The sequence below is a fragment of the Triticum aestivum genome, chromosome 2B (assembly GCF_018294505.1).
Source record: "Triticum aestivum cultivar Chinese Spring chromosome 2B, IWGSC CS RefSeq v2.1, whole genome shotgun sequence".
NCBI lineage: Eukaryota > Viridiplantae > Streptophyta > Magnoliopsida > Poales > Poaceae > Triticum > Triticum aestivum.
The window spans coordinates 129,436,226-129,455,682 of NC_057798.1; the positions used below are offsets into that span (position 1 = coordinate 129,436,226).

A 19,457-nucleotide genomic window follows, 5' to 3' on the forward strand; every position below is an offset into this window, starting at 1 on the left:
AAGAAGAGAGTGGGCGAAAAGGGCGGAAATTTGGTGAAGAGCAGCACGATGAAAGAAAAGAGTGGGGGATTATGCCGCGGAAACAATGTGGCCAACTACAAAAAGCGGGGGCTCTACCTCAACTTTTGGTGGGCCAGGGGTGTCAGAGTACTATGCGGCTCGTGTCTTGGCTCCCGCAAAGCCCCCACCCCTTGCCCAAGTTTGGTCCCGGTTTGCAGGAAAATTGTGGTCCAAACTGAGATGCAGACCGATAGGGCTCGACGTTGGATGGCTCGCGGGGTCCGGACAGCTGCGTTCGAATGGATATGGAAGGTTTGAGGGTCGGCGTTAAAGATGCCCTAAAAGAGTATGTTAGAAAACGAGTGAACACGGGCTTCATATAACGTAACTAGACAAAGCAAGATCTAGTAGGTTAGAATTAAGAATGAAATCCGATGGAAGAATCATTGCATAAACAGTGTATGATTGATGATGGGAAGGAGCATGCCATGAATTTGGAGTTAACAAGGTAACTGGACAGACATAAAACTAATTAAGAAACAATAGGATGAAAGAATTTGGAAAGAAAAACATAGACAACCTGAAAGGGAAGAGCACCGAAAGTTGACAATTGAACAGGGGCCACGAGGAAGAAGGACATGAACATTAAAAATGGATGAAACACTATTGAAAAGAAAAAACGATCGAAGGCGGAAACAAACAAGACGGAACGTAGAGGGAAATGACGTACGAAAATGGTTGGACGTAGTATTTCAGTACATGATGAACATGTGTGTTGTTTCGTACTGACAAGTTCCTGAGTTTTCATCTCTTTTCAGGAAATTTCACGCTCGTATTGGCGTGTTTCTGAGTTTTCATCTCTTTTCAGGAAATTTCACGCGAAACAAATTTCCGGACCACAACGCAAATCAATGGCTTTAGGTGGCGCAGGTGCGTGCCTATGCACCTGCATGCCCTTGCGAATTTCCCCTAATGCAAGGGATATCAAGTTCCCAGCGAACCTTCCTAGGTTTTAGTACGGATGGATGCTGAATTCGACCCATCTCTGGAGATGATTTATTGCACCATTTTGGTTTGCTGTTTCTCCCCTTTGCAATTGTAATGTACTCATAGAGGAAGCTTCTTACAGGAATAGAAAACCAGTGGCTAGCCTTCATTGTGGCTCGAATTGAATTACTGAATCAAATCTCATGTATCATATTGTAACGAAATGCTTTTTCCTTATCACACCAACAGAATTTCCTTGACCAAGTAATAACACTGATGGTTCTAACGTCTATTGGCATTCTCACATAGAAGAAGAACCAAGGGCCTACTGAATGAACCCATATATCGCACACACGGCGCAAATAATCTCGGGGACTAAGATCTGGATATCAACAACAAAATATACGAAAGACGCGAAATAGAACAGACTGAGCAAACAGACTGAGCATATCATCAGCAACCTTGAGCTCTACACAAGTAGCCCACCAGTCAGCTCATCACCAGATCACAACCACCAGCCCAGCCAGCCTCGCATAATAAGATGGCATACATACGCTCCTGGAGATAAAGTGCAGAGCTTCACCAACCACCCTTCTGAACATCAAGCTACTCCCTGATTTTACTACAGAAATATCGATAATATACCGGTCGTTAGTAGTACTAACTATATTAGATGCGCCACCTAAGTTGGTCAAACAGCCTGGTTCTTGCTCCGCAGACTATGCTCTCTGCACGCTGTAGACCGCCGCCCAGAGGTTAATGACACAGGACGGCGCGATGGCGAACCAGCTCAAGAAAGCCATGGCGGTGGCGGCCATATAGGTCGGGCAGTGGTTCTCCGAGCACAGTAGCAGGTCGTTGTTGATGAGAGTGGTCATGGCTGCCGACCCACTCGCTGCAGCGAAGCTCAGTGCTCCAGTGACCTGCCGATGAGATGCCGGGGGAAGGGTCAGAACCGAATCTATGCATACTTCTTTAGGAGAAAGGAAAATACATGTGATGCTTAAATGATTCTGTGCTTGTTCATGACTATGAAACATTTTCAGCGCAGGAGTGAGTCCACAGGGAATGGCAGATGGGTGTTTGTTTTGAGGTGCCTGAGAAAAAAACGTGTGACTTACCCAGTCCCCGGTGGAATATATGGTGGTAGCACAGGCTGTCCGGAAGGAGCTTTTGACAAGAAGTGCGTAGATGTCCACGGCGGCCAGGGCGAGGCTCCACAGGCATTGCAAAGACTCTGCTGCTACGAGGAGGCTGCTCAAAAGAACAACAATGAGTGAGTTCATCTATAGAAGGAAATCGATCCCCTGTTCTGAGTTCTGAAAGCAACATCCTAATACAAAAGACTATCTAATCGCACCACAGAAATAAGATAAGATACACATGCATACTAGCATAAGACAACATGTAACGCATGTCAGGAATGTACATTACAACAATCACACTGTTCTGAATTCCGACAACCAGAATGCTAACCAACCTAGCGCCGTATCCAAGAAAGACAGCTGAGATGATATCACAGAGAACATCAACATGTCACCATCTGATCTGCATTGCCTCTTTCAAGATGCCAGACTAATTGTAAAACACTGGATGCACTTGCTCAAATGTTTAACCTGACCGACAATATGTATGCACAGGACAGTACACGATTGTCCATTACAAATCACACGATTCCGAAATCCCATAACCATAATGGCAGAGTGCGGACCAAACTTATCGGCATACACAGTGAAATGCTCTGTGCCGAATGCCCAGGCAACTATGCATGAAAACATCAAACTGGGGAGACAAAGAAAAAAGGAAGGCTCAAGCTAAAACTTGCTGCATCCAAGGAGACAGCTGAGATGATACCACAGGGCCATGTCACCAATCTAATTGCATTGCCTCTTTCAGGATGCCAAACCCATTCAAAAGGAAAAGTATCAAAATGTGAACGAGTATGAGCATTTCTCTTTGGAGGATTATTAAGAAAGCACCCAATAACAATTTCTACTGGAAACTACTCCCTCCGTTCCTAAATATAAGTCTTTTTAGGCATTTCAAATGGACTACAACATACGGATGTATGTAGACATATTTTAGAGTGTAGATTCACTCATTTTGCTCCGTATGTAGCCACTTGTTGGAATCTCTAAAAAGACTTATATTTAGGAACGGAGGGAGTACGTGCTATTTTTCGCTAATACGCATACGCTGGTTGCGTATCATTCATTGGCAGCTGTCTACGTTGATCTGAAACTCTGTGCTATTTGCAAGTTGGAAAATGTGCTTGTATGATTGTATCCATTCCTTCAGCTTGGATGTGAAATACTCCTACTTAGTAGCAGAAATTAGCATTTTTTCAAAAAAAAAAAAAACACTACTCTTGCTTATATTGTTACTGGGTGGCACAAAGATAAAAAATGCTAGAGTAATCTGCACTCAAGGCAACATAAAAATCATCTCAATTTCAACCATGTACAGAAATACTAACAGGTGAACAGACAGAATCTGGAAATGTGGCTAACTAATATGCAGTCATCCCTGAGGAAGATACATATGAGATCCCTGAAGACTTTAACTGAAAACGACGAAACCCCACCTCATACAGCATCATCTGTTCTGTTCCAAATTTCCTAAGGAGAAATCGATCTGCTTTCGGAGCAAAGGGGAAATGGATCGAGACCCTAGCGGGGGGAAGAAAATGTGGAGCGGGAGGGGGAGCACTCACCGGAAGGCGGTGAGCGTGCGGAAGTCGTCGGTGGAGGCCATGAAGGCGACGGCGGCCGCCGCGAGCAGCGCCTGCGCGAGGCGGGCCGCGAGCCCCCAGCGCGTCCCCGGCGCCCCCCGCGGGTCCACCATCTGCACCCCGGGCGGCGGCGCGTTCGCGTTCGGCCCCTGCGCTCCCGCGGCCGGAGCCGGGCCCTGTCCCTGCGCCTGCGCCGCCGCAGCTGCCGCCTGCCCCTGTCCCTGCGGCTGCGGCACCGCAGCCGGAGCGGGAGCCACCGGTCCCTGCGCCTGCGGCACCGCAGCCGGAGCGGGAGCCACCGGCCCCTGGCCCTGCGCAGCCGGAGCGGGAGCCGCCGGGTCCGGGTGCACGACGGGGTGGCTGTGCCGCAGGAACATGCCGCCGGTGAAGAGTCGGCCCAAAACTGCTCCCTCGCGCCGTACTTAGAGTTCAGAGCCAACGACGCGGCCGGCCGGGGTTTTGGGGGATTTATGGAGGAGGCGCGTCGTGGTCCAGTCTGGACACTCGGCGTGGGGCCTTGGCGCGCGCGGCCGAATTTCGTGTTTTGACCCTTTTTAAAAGTATTTCAAGATCTGACCCCTGTTTAATTTTTTTTCGAGATTTGACCCTTTTGTCTACCGCCATGGGCCGTGGCCCATGGCGGTAGGAAACTTATCCACGTCAGCGCGTGGAGACGGCGCCGTCCCCCTCCGTCGCACCCTACCGCCAGGTGCCCTGGCGGTAGGCTGTCTAACCATACCGCCAGGGGCCCTGGCGGTAGGGTCCGGGCAGTTATTTGCCCCGAAACCCCGCGCCCCTGCCCATCTCCTCACCCCTCCCCCCTCCCCCCCCCCCCCCCCCGGTCGGCAGTTCATCCTTTTCTCCCCCAAGTCGCCCCTCTCTCCCTCTCTCATCTCCTCCACTCCCTCCCTTGGATCTTCACCGATTCTTCACCATTTTGGCGGATCGAGATGGCCCCGAGGAGAGAACCGTAAGCTCCTCCGATCCCTCCAATTAGTTTTTGCAAACTTGCTACCGATTCGACGCATTATTTGCTTGAAATCCCTCATGTTTTTGAACTTAGATTGATTTTTTTTCACCTAAGATTGATTGTAGTTGTAGTTCTTAGTTCTTTAGTAAGTAGTGGTATTGGATATGTACTCTAATCAATAGTTCATATGTTAGTGTGAAGATGAACCCTAGTTCATAATTTTTTTTGTTAAAAAAATTATGATGTAATGTTGATAAAGGGATGAACCCTAGTTTGATGATGCATGTGATATGATGATATGATCTAGTGTGAAGATGAACCCTAGTTTGATGATGCATGTTGATATGATGATATGAAGATGTTGTTTGGAAAACTTTGTTTAAAAATATGAAGCTATGATGTATGTTGGAGGTTTTTTTGATATGATGCATGTTGATATGATTTGATCCATCATGTGTAGTAGATGTTGTTGGAGGAATATGCTTAAAATGTTATCTTGGTATGATTTGAGTTCATTGTTTGTTTATGTATGCTTATGCTTATGATGCTTTTGTTTATGAAACTCTATTAAGGCGGCCACCTCTTGAGGACAACATCGGCCCACGGTACTGCATGCTGGACTGGGCATTCGACAAGGGTCATCGTGCCCGTTTCATAGAGAACGGAGAGGTAAGTGATATGAAAGAAATTTTGATCAAAGTTCTCGGATTGATGAAAATGATTTCCTAACTTTTTGGCGTTCACTTTTTGACAGACGCTCCAGCCATTGCGCATGAGGGGTCACGGGGTTCATGGGCATATGGACTACGACGAGCGCTACGCGCCGTTCTGCAAGAGAGCCCGTCTGTTGGGTTTCGTGCTGCAGTTCAAGCGTCAACCGCCGACGCTTGTCCACGCGGCTCTCACAGCTCTGATTGACCATTGGAGACCGGAGACCCATTCTTTCCATCTGCCATGCGGGGAGATGACGGTGACCCTAGAGGACTGGGGGATGATTACTGCAATGCCGATCGAGGGTCATGCACTCACCGGTCGAGTGGAGAGGGCCAACTGGCAGGAGAGGGTCACCACCCTCATCGGCGACTGCCCCGGTGCCAAGAGTAACCTACATCCGGTGTGCCGTTGACCTGGCTCTCGGAGCACCGGAAGACATGCCCCCAAGGCGCAGACGAGGCGACTGTGGAGTTGTACGTGAGGGCCTATCTGTGGTATATTCTCTCGGAGGTCGTGTTTCCAGACAGCTTCGGGAACTCTGCCAACTGGGCGTATATGTTCTTCCTAGCGGGTTGGGATGTAGGGTACAGTTGGGGGACGTCATCTCTCGCCTACCTATAACGTTCGGTAAGAGAGTGTCTAATTGCGTACCTACCTACGAAAGTGTGTCCATGACATTTTCTTATATCTGATCCTCATTTGATGTTTTGCAGCTTGATGACACAATGCAGAGGACGGGAGACAAGTCCAATATGGGTGGCTTTGTCTGGGCCTTCTCCATTTGGATGTGGGAGCGGCTGCCGGTGGGGCGTCCGGAGAAGTTGCGAAGATGCCCCATGGGAAGACTATGGTGAAGAAGGCGACGAGACTCGAAACCCCACCGTAGCTTACGAGTGGGACGTTGTCAAACTCTACACGGGCCTAAACAAGACTTCGTACAAGGCCTCGATGGACGGCGGAAGACATCGCGGAGCTGGAGTGGGCTGACCCCGATGAATAGGCATACCAGACCGGCATCAGAGACATGCACAGTGGATTTAGGGAGTTTGCACCCCTCATCAACAGAGTGGTAAGTTCGAACCGACGGTTGATTTTAAAATATTTTATTCATCATCGTGACTGACTTATGCCGTTGCAGTCCGGTGAGCTGAACAGATGCATCTTCGATGCCTCAGATGCACTAGGTGATCTTCCCGGGAGCATAGAATCGGAGACCAGAGTCAGGGGGACGATGAAGGTACATTTTCAGCCTCCTCGGAACAGATGCATCTTTTTCACTTGCAATCAGTCGATCTGATACTTATTATGACCTTGCTTCATTGTGTGTGCAGAAGTTCGTGCAGCGTTGTCCCAAGCTAGTAGGGCTGCTTGGGTGTGCTGGAGCTGGGTCAGTTGAAGCTTATCAGCCTGTAGCCACACAGGGTATCATCGGCTCATCGAGCCATGCTCCCTCGTCATCTAGGTTGTTTGGGGAGGAGGAGGAGGAGGAGGAGGAGGAGGAGGAGGAGGCCACATATGAAGAAGGGGAGGAGGAGGATGAGAGCAACGGGGAGGAGAAGTACGATGAAGATTATGGACCTCCAGCAACTCAAACGTCTCAAGCATCTCAGCTGCCGAAGAAGAGGAATCCGAAGACGAAGGATTTGCTGAGTCCGGAACCTTTCCACAGACCGGTTCCTCGACGGCCCAAGAAGAAGACCGAAGACACTCGTTCAAAGAGTAACGAGGACCGTACCTCCAAGAGGGGAAGGAGCAACTGATTATGCTCTTCAATAGTTGGCTCTTTTAGTTTGGTTGAACTTCGTTTGGTTGAACTTTTCTAGTGGTTATGAAGCTACGTGGAGCTATGTGTTTGCTATTTGTGGATCTATGTGTTTGCTATTTGTGAAACTATGTGGAACTCCGTTTACTAATTAGTTGAAGTTCGTTTGAAATGTTCTATGCACTTCAAATTTGTTAATGTGTATGTGATGCCCAAGTTTAATTGTTTGAGATCTGTGATATTGTTGTCATATTTATGAAACTTGCTATAATATTACTGTCATATTGCATTTGAAAAGAAGCAATCAATTGAACTTAAATTCATAAAACACAGGACCCTACCGCCAAGGACATTGGCGGTAGGGTCAGACAGCCTACCGCCAGGGCACTTCAATTCCTCATTACAGAAACATTACACTGAAAAAACAGGACCCTACCGCCATGGGCTCTGGCGGTAGGGTCGCACAGCCTACCGCCAGGGCCCTTCAATTCTTCGTTACAGAAACATTACACTGAAACAGGACCCTACCGCCATGGGCTCTGGCGGTAGGGTCGCACAGCCTACCGCCAGGGCTCCTGGCGGTAGGTGCTTAACCACGTTCAGCGCAGTCAAACGGCCGCCGTCCCCCTTCGTCGCACCCCTACCGCCATGGCCGTGGCGGTAGGCTATCTAACCCTACCGCCAGAGGCCCTGGCGGTAGCAAAAGGGTCAAATCTCGAAAAAAAATTAAACAGGGGTCAGATCCTGAAATACTATCCAAAAAGGGTCAAAACACGAAATTCGGTCGGCGCGCGCACCCCTCCTCCACTTTTCGCACCTAGAGGCTAGAGCAACTTCGGAGGAGCTCACTCCACGGTCCACACCATCAGGGTTGAGCAAGCAATTCCGCGTTCATCCATGGCCAAGCAACTCCGGACCCCCTCCTCTATTTTTCCCACCTGGAGCAACACGACAGTAGGACGGTTCCATATATAGCCAAGGCACTACTCCCTCTGGTTTCATAATGCACTGCATATATGTCCCTAAATGATACTTCCTCCGTAAACTAGTAGTATAAGACAGCAAAGGGAGTAGGTGTCACACATGTGACACGAAGTAACACCGCTTTTTACACCTAAAATTGTCATCCGAAAAAAAACTAAAACTTATCCAACAAAAAGTTGTCATGCTTCACCATAAAAGTTGTCATCCTTGGCTAACAAAACTTGCCATCAAAAAATGTCAGGGCGGAATTACTTCGTGTCATACGTGTGACACTTATCAGGATATTATATATTTATTGAAAGGTCAGTTTTTATAAACTTTGACAAGTTTATACGAAAAACTATTAATATCTACAATACCAAATATATAAAATATGAAACTATATCTTATCATGAATCTAGAGATGTATGTTTGGCATTTTAGATGTAGATATTTTTCTCCATAAACTTGATCAAAGTTTGTGAGGTTTGACATTTAAAAAAATTGTATGCACTACGTTATGAAACGGTGTGAGTACTTTCATAGTTTCACTCACTCCACTCTCGGCTAGTTTTTTTTTTGGCCTTTTCTTTTCTATGTTGGTATGCGTCGTCCCTGCCTTCCTCTTCTCTCTCCTCCATGCTTCAGTGTGGATCAGTGGTTGGAGTTTTCAGACCCTTTTTATCTTGTCCCACGGTGATTAAGGTGACCATCCCTCTACACAATACTTTAAGTATATCCATTTATGCTTAGTGACTGCTCATCTTTTGCATGCTCTTTAGAGAAACTTCTCGCCGCCGCCAGATATCCGTCATAGTATTATCAGTACTCCCTCCATTCCATAATATAGTGCGTCCGCGCTTATGAAATGGAGGAAGTAAGAGATACGTACAATGCTTGTGTGTAAAGGCCCATATTTCGGCCGAACTTAGGTCTCTCGGGTTACTGAACCAAATGGAGTGCAACTCATCCAACTTTTTTTCTTAATTGGAATTTAAAGTTAAAAATATGAATCTGAAGCATAAGATTTTAATATAAATGTTAAAATAAAATCAAAATTAAATTATCCAAAATTGATTAAATAATCATAATGTACTTGGTATAAAAAATTGTGTAAGATTAAATTCTAAAGACATACTAAGTTTTTTCTTGCGGGTATTATACTTGATAAGTATAATTCCAACATACTGAGTTGCATGTTGTGGTTGTAGTGTAATGATCAGACCATAAGAGCATCTACAGTCGGGCGCCCTATATCCGTCTCAAATGTCCAGGCAGACCGTTCGGTCACTGACCGGTCACAAAAGACCGACCCAACCGGAGGTCTCGAACAGGCCTCAAACGCCTGGTCTGACCGGCACCTCTCATATCCGTTTCAAATGTAGGACGGATATAAGGCGGCACAGGCATGCTTGGGTGCGTCCGCCGCGTCAGCCCGACCCACTGATACGTCTTCAACATATCTACTTTTCCAAACACTTTTGCCCTTGTTTTGGACTCTAACTTGCATGATTTGAATGAAACTAATCCGGACCGACGCTTTTTTCAGCAGAACCGCCATGATGTTGTTTATTGTGCAGAAAACAAAATTTCTCGAAATGACCTGAAAATCTACGGAGATAACTTTGGGAAAATATAAAAATACTGGCGAAAGAATCAAGGCGAGTCACTACTGGAATCAGCTACTTTGCCATCAGCCAGATCTTTGCCGTCAGCTAGCTGACGGCAAAGAAGCTCTTTGACATCAGCTACCGTAAAGCAGACGACAAAGAAATGGCGGACGACAAAGAACCTCTTTGCCATGAGCCGTTTCTTTGCCGTCCGCCAGCTGACGGCAAAGAATCTTTGCCGTCAGACAGCTGACGGCAAAGAGGGAGGTGGCCCCCACCCACACCCGTTTAAAAAAAAACTTAACACCCCCACCTCTTTGTCGTCCGCTAGCGGACGGCAAAGAGTTGCGGACGGCAAAGAGCCGAGTAACTAACGGCCGCCACCCCCCGCCCGTTACTCTCCCTTCTCTTCCTCTCTCCTCCCCGACGCCCCGCCCTAGCTAGATCCACCGCCGCCCCCGCCCCTGCCGCCCGGCGCCGCCACCCCCCACCCCTCCGCCCCCACCCCACCCGCCGACGCCCCGTCGCCCCACCACCCCTCCGCCACCCGCCGCCCGGCGCCGGCCCGGCCCCCCGCCGCCCGGCGCCGCCCCTGCCGCCCGCCTCCGCCCCGCCCCCCGCCGCCCGGCGCCGCCCCCGCCCCCGCACCCTTGGCCCATCGCCCCACAACCCCTCCGCCCCCACCCCACCCACCGACGCCCCGTCGCCCCGCCACCCGCCGCCCGGAGCCAAGAAGTAGAAGTAGTAGAAAGATGAAAAAAGAAGAAGAAGAAAAGAAGAAGAAGAATTGGAAGAAGAAGAAAAAAAGAAATGAAAAGAAGTAAAAAAGTAGAAAAAAGATGAAAGAAGAAGAAGAAGAAAGGAAAGAAGAAGAAGAAGAGAAAGAAAGAAGAAGAAGTAAGGAAAGGATAGAAGGAAACACCCCGATCGACCCCCTAACCCCCCTGACCCCGACACCCCGACCCACTGACCCCTGACCCCGACACCCCGACCCGGACACCACACCCCGACAATGACACGACACCCAGACACCCCGAAACCCGACCCCGCGAGGCCGACAGGGTCTTATATTTGTGAATTATTAGTTAATTAGGTCATATATTTTTCGATTTTGTTATGAAAAACATCATATATAATTGTGTTGATCGGGTTGATTTAAATGTGCAGTTGTTTCACCGCTGCGAGGTTTGGTGTTCGACGACCTCGCCGTGCGTTTGACGAGCTCTGCCCCTTCGTTCGTGGGTGAGCACAAATGACATGTCCTCCTCCCCCATTAATTATTTGCTCTGTTCCGGTGTTCGTGCCGATGAAACTTGATAGCTAGCTATATATGTGTCTTGAATCATCAGTATGCGTAACCAATATGTGTCTCCCGTTCGAAAGCGTCATAGTTATAAATATGCATGCATTTGCATATTTATAACCTTGATTCTTTCGAATTGTCCAACGCTATCCATGGACAGCCCGAGTATGTGTAGATTGGGTTCGTTTTCCCATATGCTTTGCTTCGGATCCGACGCATAAATTTCGTCAGTGCCTCCCCTGTTGTTCTCCGGGTACACATCCTCTCTGTTTATTGCAAAGACGTGTATCAGGAGAACAACGGGGAGGTGCTGCCGAAATTTTGCGTCGGATCCGGAGCATAGCATGGGAAAATGAACCCAATCTACACATACTCGGGTGGGATTAGGACCTATCATTACCTATTAGAGTGTAGGTTGCATGGACGTAATAAAATTGACAAAGTAGATCAACTGATGAATATATACATGGTGAATTATATATATATATAATTGTTGTGTGTCCAGTAGCTCTGAAAGTCAAGATGAGTGATCGTGCGTGGATGTATACCGGTCACACTGGTCAGAACAAATGGAGCGCTGAATGGTTCACAAAAACCAAGGGGTTTGTGCAAGCCGCATTTGCAAATGGCCAAAGGAAAACTTGGTGCCCCTGTTTCTGATGCGGCAATTGGGAAAAGAGGACAGAGGCTGAAATGGGTAAACACCTGCAGAAGAATAGTTTTACGCCCGATTATACGGTGTGGACATTTCATGGTGAGTCTGCCCAACGTGACCGAGTTGAGGTGGATCATCGTCGCACCGACGAGCATGGTACCGGGATCGAAAATATGGTGCAAGACTATGATGATGCTCGGGATTCGGACGAGGAGATGGAGGAATCTGCAAAGGCCTTCAATGAAATGTTGGAGTCTTCAAAACGTCCGCTCCACAAGCACACTGAGATTTGTCAGTTGGATGACATCTCACAAGTAATGGCTTTGAAGGCTCAGTTCAACTTGGGCAGAGAATGCTATGACGCAATTATGACAGTATTTGGACGCTTTCTACCCAAAGGCCATGTAATGCCTGCAAACCTGTACCAGTCGGACAAAATCCTCCGTGCACTGAAGATGCCCTATGAGAAGATACATGCATGTGAGAAAGGATGTGCCTTATTTAGGCTTGACTATGCAGACTTGAACTATTGTCCCATTTGCAAGTCTTCCAGGTATATTGTGGTAGACAACGGTATGGGTGAGAAGACACAGACCAAAATCGCTGTTAGTGTTCTTCGGTATATGCCAATCGTACCAAGACTTCAACGTCTTTTCATGGTCGAAGAGACGGCCAGACAGATGACATGGCACAAAATAGGCAAAAGAGCCGAACTAGATGCAGATGGGAATCTGATGATGGTACACACATCGGATGGTGTTGCGTGGAAAAAGTTTGATGAATTACATGCTGACAAAGCGGCAGATCCGAGGCATCCTCGAGTCGGCATCAGCACCGATGGGTTCGGTGTGTTTGGTATGACGGCAGCCCAATACAGTTGTTGGCCCGTATTTGTTTTTCCACTCAATCTCCCTCCCCCCCGGACAGATTATGCAAAGAAAGAACATTTTCCTGACGTTGATAATTCCAGGGCCCAACTATCCGGGGAAAAATATGAATGTGTACATGCAGCCGCTTAAGGACGAATTGCAAGAAGCCTGGGATAATGGGTTCAAGACATACGACGCCTATAGCAAACGAAACTTCATAATGCGTGTCTGGTACATGTACTCGACGCATGACTTGCCGGCGTATGCGCTATTCGTTGGCTAGTGTGTGCATGGAAGGTTCCCGTGCCCCACATGCAAGGGAGCTCTTGAGTTTCGTTGGCTTCAGGCCGGTCGCAAGTTTTCTTGCTTCGACATGCATAGACAGTTCCTGGATCCTCGCCATAAGTTCAGGAAAGACAAAAAGAACTTCATCAGAGGTAGAGTTGTAAAAAACTCTGCACCACCTGCGTTGACAGGCCAATAGACCCTGGATCAGTTAAACACTCTCGAGCCAGATCCAGAGTGTCCAGGGTACTTCAAGGGGTATAATTCTGAGCACACCTGGACTCATAAAACATGCTTATGGGATCTGCCTTACTTCAAAGACCTCCTTTGCCCACACAACATCGACGTGATGCACACTGAGAAGAATATCGCCGAGGCACTTTTTGGTACATTGTTCGGCATAGATGGGAAGTCAAAGGATAATACTAAGGCTAGAGTCGATCTGGATGCGCTATGTGATAAGCCGTTACAAAACATGAAAGAACCGAAAGGAAAGCAGAACTGGACGAAGCCAAAGGCATGGTTCAAACTTGGAAGGCCAGTGAGGGAGTCCTGGACTAGGGGGTGTCCGGATAGCCGAGCTATCATCATCAGCTGGACTCCAAGACTATGAAGATACAAGATTGAAGACTTCGTCCCGTGTCCGGATGGGACTTTCCTTGGCGTGGAAGACAAGCTTGGCGATACGGATATGTAGATCTCCTACCCTTGTAACCGACTCTGTGTAACCCTAGCCCTCTCCGGTGTCTATATAAACCAGATGGTTTTAGTCCGTAGGACGAACAACAATCATACCATAGGCTAGCTTCTAGGGTTTAGCCTCCTTGATCTCGTGGTAGATCTACTCTTGTAATACCCACATCATCAATATCAATCAAGCAGGACGTAGGGTTTTACCTCCATCAAGAGGGCCCGAACCTGGGTAAAACATCGTGTCCCTTGTCTCCTGTTACCATCCGCCTAGACGCACAGCTAGGGACCCCCTACCCGAGATCCACCGGTTTTGACACCGACATTGGTGCTTTCATTGAGAGTTCCTCTGTGCCGTCGCAATCAGGAGGGATGCCTTTTCCCGTCTTTAAAGACGGCGCCGTCGTCAAGGGAGCTTTGGCCACTGGCCAAACTATCCGGCTAGGCGGTTTTCTTATGACCGCCTGTTCGGCCACCGCTCCGACAATGACCTATCAGGTCATCAAAAGCAATCTTCACGTCAACTCGGAATTTGCCGAGCAGCTAGATCTGATGGAGCTCTCCTCCGTAAATGAGCTCTTGGATCACATCGCCGCCCTAGGAGTCGCTACAGACTACGATCAGATTGGGCTTAAAACCGATCTGAGAGAAATTAACTCTCCCCAGGCTACCCACCACGTTGTTGTGGTAGAGGAAGAACGCGGCGACTCTTCTTCCATGTTAATGACCAGTTATGTCCGGATTCCCGATCCCTCCATGCCGGATTCCCGCGGAGGGACGGACGTCAATCGAGTACTGATCCTAAAGTCAGGCATCGGACCAGATTTGTTGGATAACATTCAGCAATCCAAGCTTCCAAATCCGGAAACTTCTTGGCCTTTGAGCCTCAGATTGGGCAGGGTTCCGAATTTAATTCTGCCCGCCCACCCAAACATAAGCGATCTATCTTAAATACGACAAGAGCCCGATGAAACAGTACATCATTACTGGGCCAGATTCCTCCTGGTTATGGACAGGATAAAGGACTGCCGTGAGGAAAGCGCAATCTCAATTTTCTGCAATAATTGCACGGACAAGGGAATCATGAACGCCATAAGTCGTCGCGAAGTTACATGCTTCGCCGACCTGGCGACCATAGTACAAAAATACTGTGTGATGGAGAGTGCCTGGAAAACCGTAACCAGGTTTTGGGACAATCCGGCCCTGAACACAACCCTAGTTCGAAATAAAAGGGTGCGTCATACTCAAGCACCTGGGTTAAAAACCAAAAAGCAAAAACCCCTTAAAGGGCACGGAATCGTACTGGAGGGATGGCTCAACGGGCCCTGTAAAATCCATAGTACAGAGGGCGCCACTCCAACACATAGCCTTGGAGCATGTTGGATACTACGGCAGGTGGCCAAAAGTGGCGAAGGTTTTCTAGCCCCAGGTAACCAGCCCAACAGTACCAGTACGGTATTAACAGTCTTCGAGACTTTCGCATCAAATAATATGCGGAAACGAACAATCCGCAGCCTCGCCGAAGTCTACCAAGTAGCAATAACAAATCCATGGAGCGACACAGCTATCACCTTCAATGCCAGCGATGAACCTAAATTCTGAATAGTCCGAGCACCAGCCGCATTGGTCCTCAGTCCGATAGTGGACGGCTTTCGTCTTACCAAGGTACTCATGGATGGCGGCAGCGGATTAAACCTCATCTACGAGGAAACCCTCCAAAAAATGGAAATTGACTAGAGCCGCAATGAGCGAAGCAGCACAACCTTCAGAGGAATAATTCCTAGTCGGGAAGTACGCTGCACAGGAAAAATCACACTAGATGTAGTGTTCGGCTCACCGGACAATTACAGGTCCGAGGAGGTCACGTTCCAAGTGGCCCCGTTCGGTAGCGGATATCACGCCTTGTTAGGGCGAGAGGCATTCACAATTTTCCAAGCTATACCCCATTACGGGTACATGAAGCTTAAAATGCCCGGGCCCAATGGAATCATCACTCTGGTCAGTGATCCAGATATAGCACTCCGCGCTGAAAATAAGACAGCCGCACTAGCCCTAGAGGCACTATCCGAAGCCCTAGCGGCAGAGGAACTCACTGCGCTGCGCTCCATGGTGGATAGGGACGATGTGATACTCGATAAGAGATCTAAGTCCACCTCTTTTAAACCAGTAGACAAAATAGTCAAATTCCAAGTCCATCCAACGGACCCCACAAAGACGGCCTCCATTGGGGCACAATTAAACCCCGATGTAGAAGTCGCACTACGAGAATTCCTTCGGGAAAATTGGGACATTTTTGCCTGGCACCCTTTAGATATGCCAGGAATCCCACGCAGGCTAGTAGAACGCAGCCTAAATATCCTAAAAGGATTCAAGCCAGTCAAACAGGCTCTTCGGCAATTTTCCGAGCCCAAAAGACAGGCAATGGGAGAGGAGCTAGCCAAACTCTTAGAAGCCGGATTCATCAGAGATATAAAACATCCGGACTGGCTAGCAAACCTGGTAATGGTACCAAAAAAGGACAAATCCTGGTGCCTTTGTGTCGATTTCAAAGACCTTAACAAGGCCTGTCCAAAGGATCCTTTCCCCCTCCCCGCATCGACCAAATCATCGATGCTACCGCAGGGCACGATTCATTGTGCTTCCTCAACGCATACTCCGGATACCATCAAATCAAGATGGTGGAAAAAGACCAGGCCGCAACGGCATTCATTACTCCATACGGACCATTCTGCTTCAACACAATGCCCTTCGGACTCAAAAACGCCGGCGCAACATATCAGCGCATGATTCAGACATGTCTGGCTACCCAGATAGGCAAAACAATGGAGGCATACGTAGACGATGTGGTCATTAAGACCAAACACGTCGAAACTCTAGTAGACGATTTGAGGCTTACATTCGACAACCTCCGAGCATACGACATTAAGCTCAACCCGGAAAAATGTGTTTTCGGTGTACCAGCCGGAAAGCTCTTGGGCTTCATTGTATCCGGTAGAGGAATTGAAGCAAACCCAGCCAAGATCCGAGCTCTGTCACAATTGGATATCCCAAAAGACCTCAAACAAATACAAAACTAACTGGATGCGTGGCGGCTCTAAGCCGCTTCATCTCCCGTTTGGGAGAAAAGGCACTGCCCCTCTATCGCTTCCTCCGGCGCACCGAACACTTTGAATGGACGGATGCTGCCACGGCCGGACTCGAAGAAATTGAGGCCGTATTGGCAACAAATCCGGTCCTGGCCGCGCCCAACCTGGGCGAACCGATGTTCTTATATATTGCGGCAACACATCAAGTTGTCAGCGCGGTACTCGTCGTCGAACGAGAAACAAAAGGGCACAAATTCCCTCTTCAAAAACCAATGTACTACGTATCCACTGTCTTAACTTCATGCAAGTCCCAGTACCCATATTATCAAAAGATAGCGTACGCGGTGTTCATGGCATCCCGGAAGCTGCGACACTACTTTCAAGAGTGTTCCATAACGGTGGCCTCCGAAGTACCTCTCAACAATATTATAAACAACCGCGACGCGACGGGCAGGATTGCAAAATGGGCCATTGAGCTCTTACCATTTGACATAACCTACAAACCACGGCGAGCTATAAAGTCGCAAGTTTTGGCTGACTTCATCGCCGAATGGACCGAAGCCGAACTCCCTAAAGAGTACGGCGCATACTCCAATTGGATCATGCATTTCGACGGCTCCAAAATGTTGGATGGCTTGGGGGCTGGCGTCGTCTTGACGTCCCCAACCGGAGACACAGTCCAATACGTACTTCAAATAATGTACATGGACTCCAACAACGCAGCCGAATACGAGGCCCTTCTACATGGTCTCCGGATGGCAATCTCCATGGGTATTCAACGCCTAGAGGTGCGCGGGGATTCAAACCTTGCAATATCCCAAGTAAATGGAGACTTTGACGCCAAGGATCCGAAAATGGCAGCCTACAGTAACGTCGTCCTAAAAATGTCAGCTCGGTTCGAAGGACTCGAATTCCACCATGTAGCCCGGGATAATAACCAGGCAGCAAACATGTTGGCACGCATCAGCGCAAAACGCGACACCATCCCTCCAAACATCTACCTGGAGCGGCTCTTTAATCCATCCGTATTATGGAAAGAGGAGTCCGGAAACAACAACCCGGAACCAACTACACCACCCAACACGGAACATTCTGACACAATCGGTGGCTCAGCCAATGAAATAACACCTTCAGCCCACGAAATAATGGCAGTAATTGCACCGTGGACGGAACCATTCCTAGCCTACTTAATTAGGCAGGAACTTCCCGAAGACCAAAATGAGGCCCGCTGCATAGTTCGGCGATCTAAAGCCTACAAGGTCCATGAGGGAGAACTTTATAAGAAAAGCACAACCGGAGTCCTTCAAAGGTGTATCTCCGAAGAGGAAGGGAGAATCTCCTGGCTGAAATTCACGCCGGACTCGGCGGGCACCATGCCGCAGCCCGGGCCCTTGTAGGCAAGGCCTTCCGTACATGATTTTATTGGCCGACAGCCCGGGCAGATGCTCAGGACTTAGTCCAACGATGCGTCGGTTGCCAGCTCTTTGCTAATCAAAGCCACATGCCACCCACCGCCCTCAAAACTATACCCATCACTTGGCCGTTCGCGGTCTGGGGGCTTGACATGGTTGGACCCCTTAAAGGGGTAACCCACAAGCAAAAATACTTATTGGTCATGGTGGACAAATTCACCAAATGGATAGAGGCCAAGCCGGTTAAAACGGCAGAATCCGGACCTGTGATAGACTTCATATCCGGGGTAGTACACCGTTTTGGCATCCCCCACAGCATCATCACTGATAACGGCACGAATTTCACGGCCGACGAGGTTAAACTCTGGTGCAAAAACATGGGCATCAAGCTCGACTACGCTTCAGTCTATCACCCTCAAACTAACGGTCAAGTCGAATGAGCAAATGGTCTAATCATGAGCGGCATTAAACCTAGATTAGTGCGGTCCCTCACAGAATCTAACACGCACTGGGTAGAGGAGCTAGACTCCGTACTCTGGGGGCTGCAGACCACGCCAAACCGCACTACTGGATTCACACCATTTTTTATGGTATACGGCGCAGAGGCAGTTTTGCCCTGCGATATAATTCATGACTCACCTCGCGTGCGCATGAACAAAGAAAGAGAAGCCGAGTTGGATCGGCAGGACAGTTTGGACGCCTTAGAGGAGGAGCGCGACGTGGCAAAATCCCGTTCCGCATTCTATCAGCAGCAGGCTCAAAGATATCAAAGCAGAGAAGTACGAGCCAAAACTTACAATGTTGGCGAGCTAGTTCTACGCCTGCCGGACAAGAAAAAGGACAAACTTAAGCCCAAATGGGAAGGTCCCTTCATCATCGACCAAGTCCTTACTGGCGGTGCATACCGTCTACGCAACGCATCTAACAACCGACTCGAGCCGAACCCATGGAACGCAGCCCGTCTCCGAAGATTCTACGCCTAGCGCCGGACTCAGAGTTCGTCTCCTTCCTCCGTCCACCTTTCATATTTTTTTCGCTGTCTTTTGTTTCCCTCCTTTTTCCTCCCTCTTTCAGTAAAAGCCTTTGAGGGCTGATCTGCGCATTGTTCGCACACACTCGATGTGCTACTCGCACTCGTTATACCTGGGGGCTTCTTTAACAGAAGCTTATTTATACGGGCTTCATGCCCAACACATGTGTCATACTTCCGCATGTACCTTTTACTCACCATTATATGCATCAATATGACTTAAGTTTTGGCCAAGCTGGGTTGCCTGGCTCCTGTGCTTACCCCTACATTCCCGATTGTTCGGCTAGGAGGTAAAGGGAGCACCTCTGCGATTGTTACTACCGGGTCAGCCGGATGTGTACCTCAGACTGGGTGAAGCCGAAGGCTAGCGTTCTTAAGGGAATATTCGGT

General features: G+C 48.6%; 1 protein-coding gene across 1 annotated transcript; it reads right to left on the bottom strand.

Annotated features, from left to right (window-relative positions):
- Positions 1 to 1,243: 1,243 nt before the first annotated feature.
- LOC123040797 (CASP-like protein 5A3) lies at positions 1,244 to 4,166 on the bottom strand. The gene is made up of 3 exons (XM_044463553.1): positions 3,701 to 4,166; positions 2,109 to 2,241; positions 1,244 to 1,910 (listed from the first exon to the last, which is right to left on the bottom strand). The coding sequence occupies exons 1-3, from the start codon at positions 4,093 to 4,095 to the stop codon at positions 1,707 to 1,709; spliced, it is 732 nt and encodes a 243-aa protein (XP_044319488.1). The 5' UTR covers positions 4,096 to 4,166; the 3' UTR covers positions 1,244 to 1,706.
- Positions 4,167 to 19,457: the final 15,291 nt, after the last annotated feature.

Excerpts from the sequence above, each read along its gene's own strand:
- LOC123040797 (XM_044463553.1), bottom strand. The coding sequence starts at position 4,095 with ATGTTCCTGCGGCACAGCCACCCCGTCGTGCACCCGGACCCGGCGGCT. Across the intron at positions 2,242-3,700 it reads CGCACGCTCACCGCCTTCCG|CCTCCTCGTAGCAGCAGAGT; the intron begins GTGAGTGCTCCC and ends TCTTTTGAGCAG. Across the intron at positions 1,911-2,108 it reads TATATTCCACCGGGGACTGG|GTCACTGGAGCACTGAGCTT; the intron begins GTAAGTCACACG and ends TCTCATCGGCAG.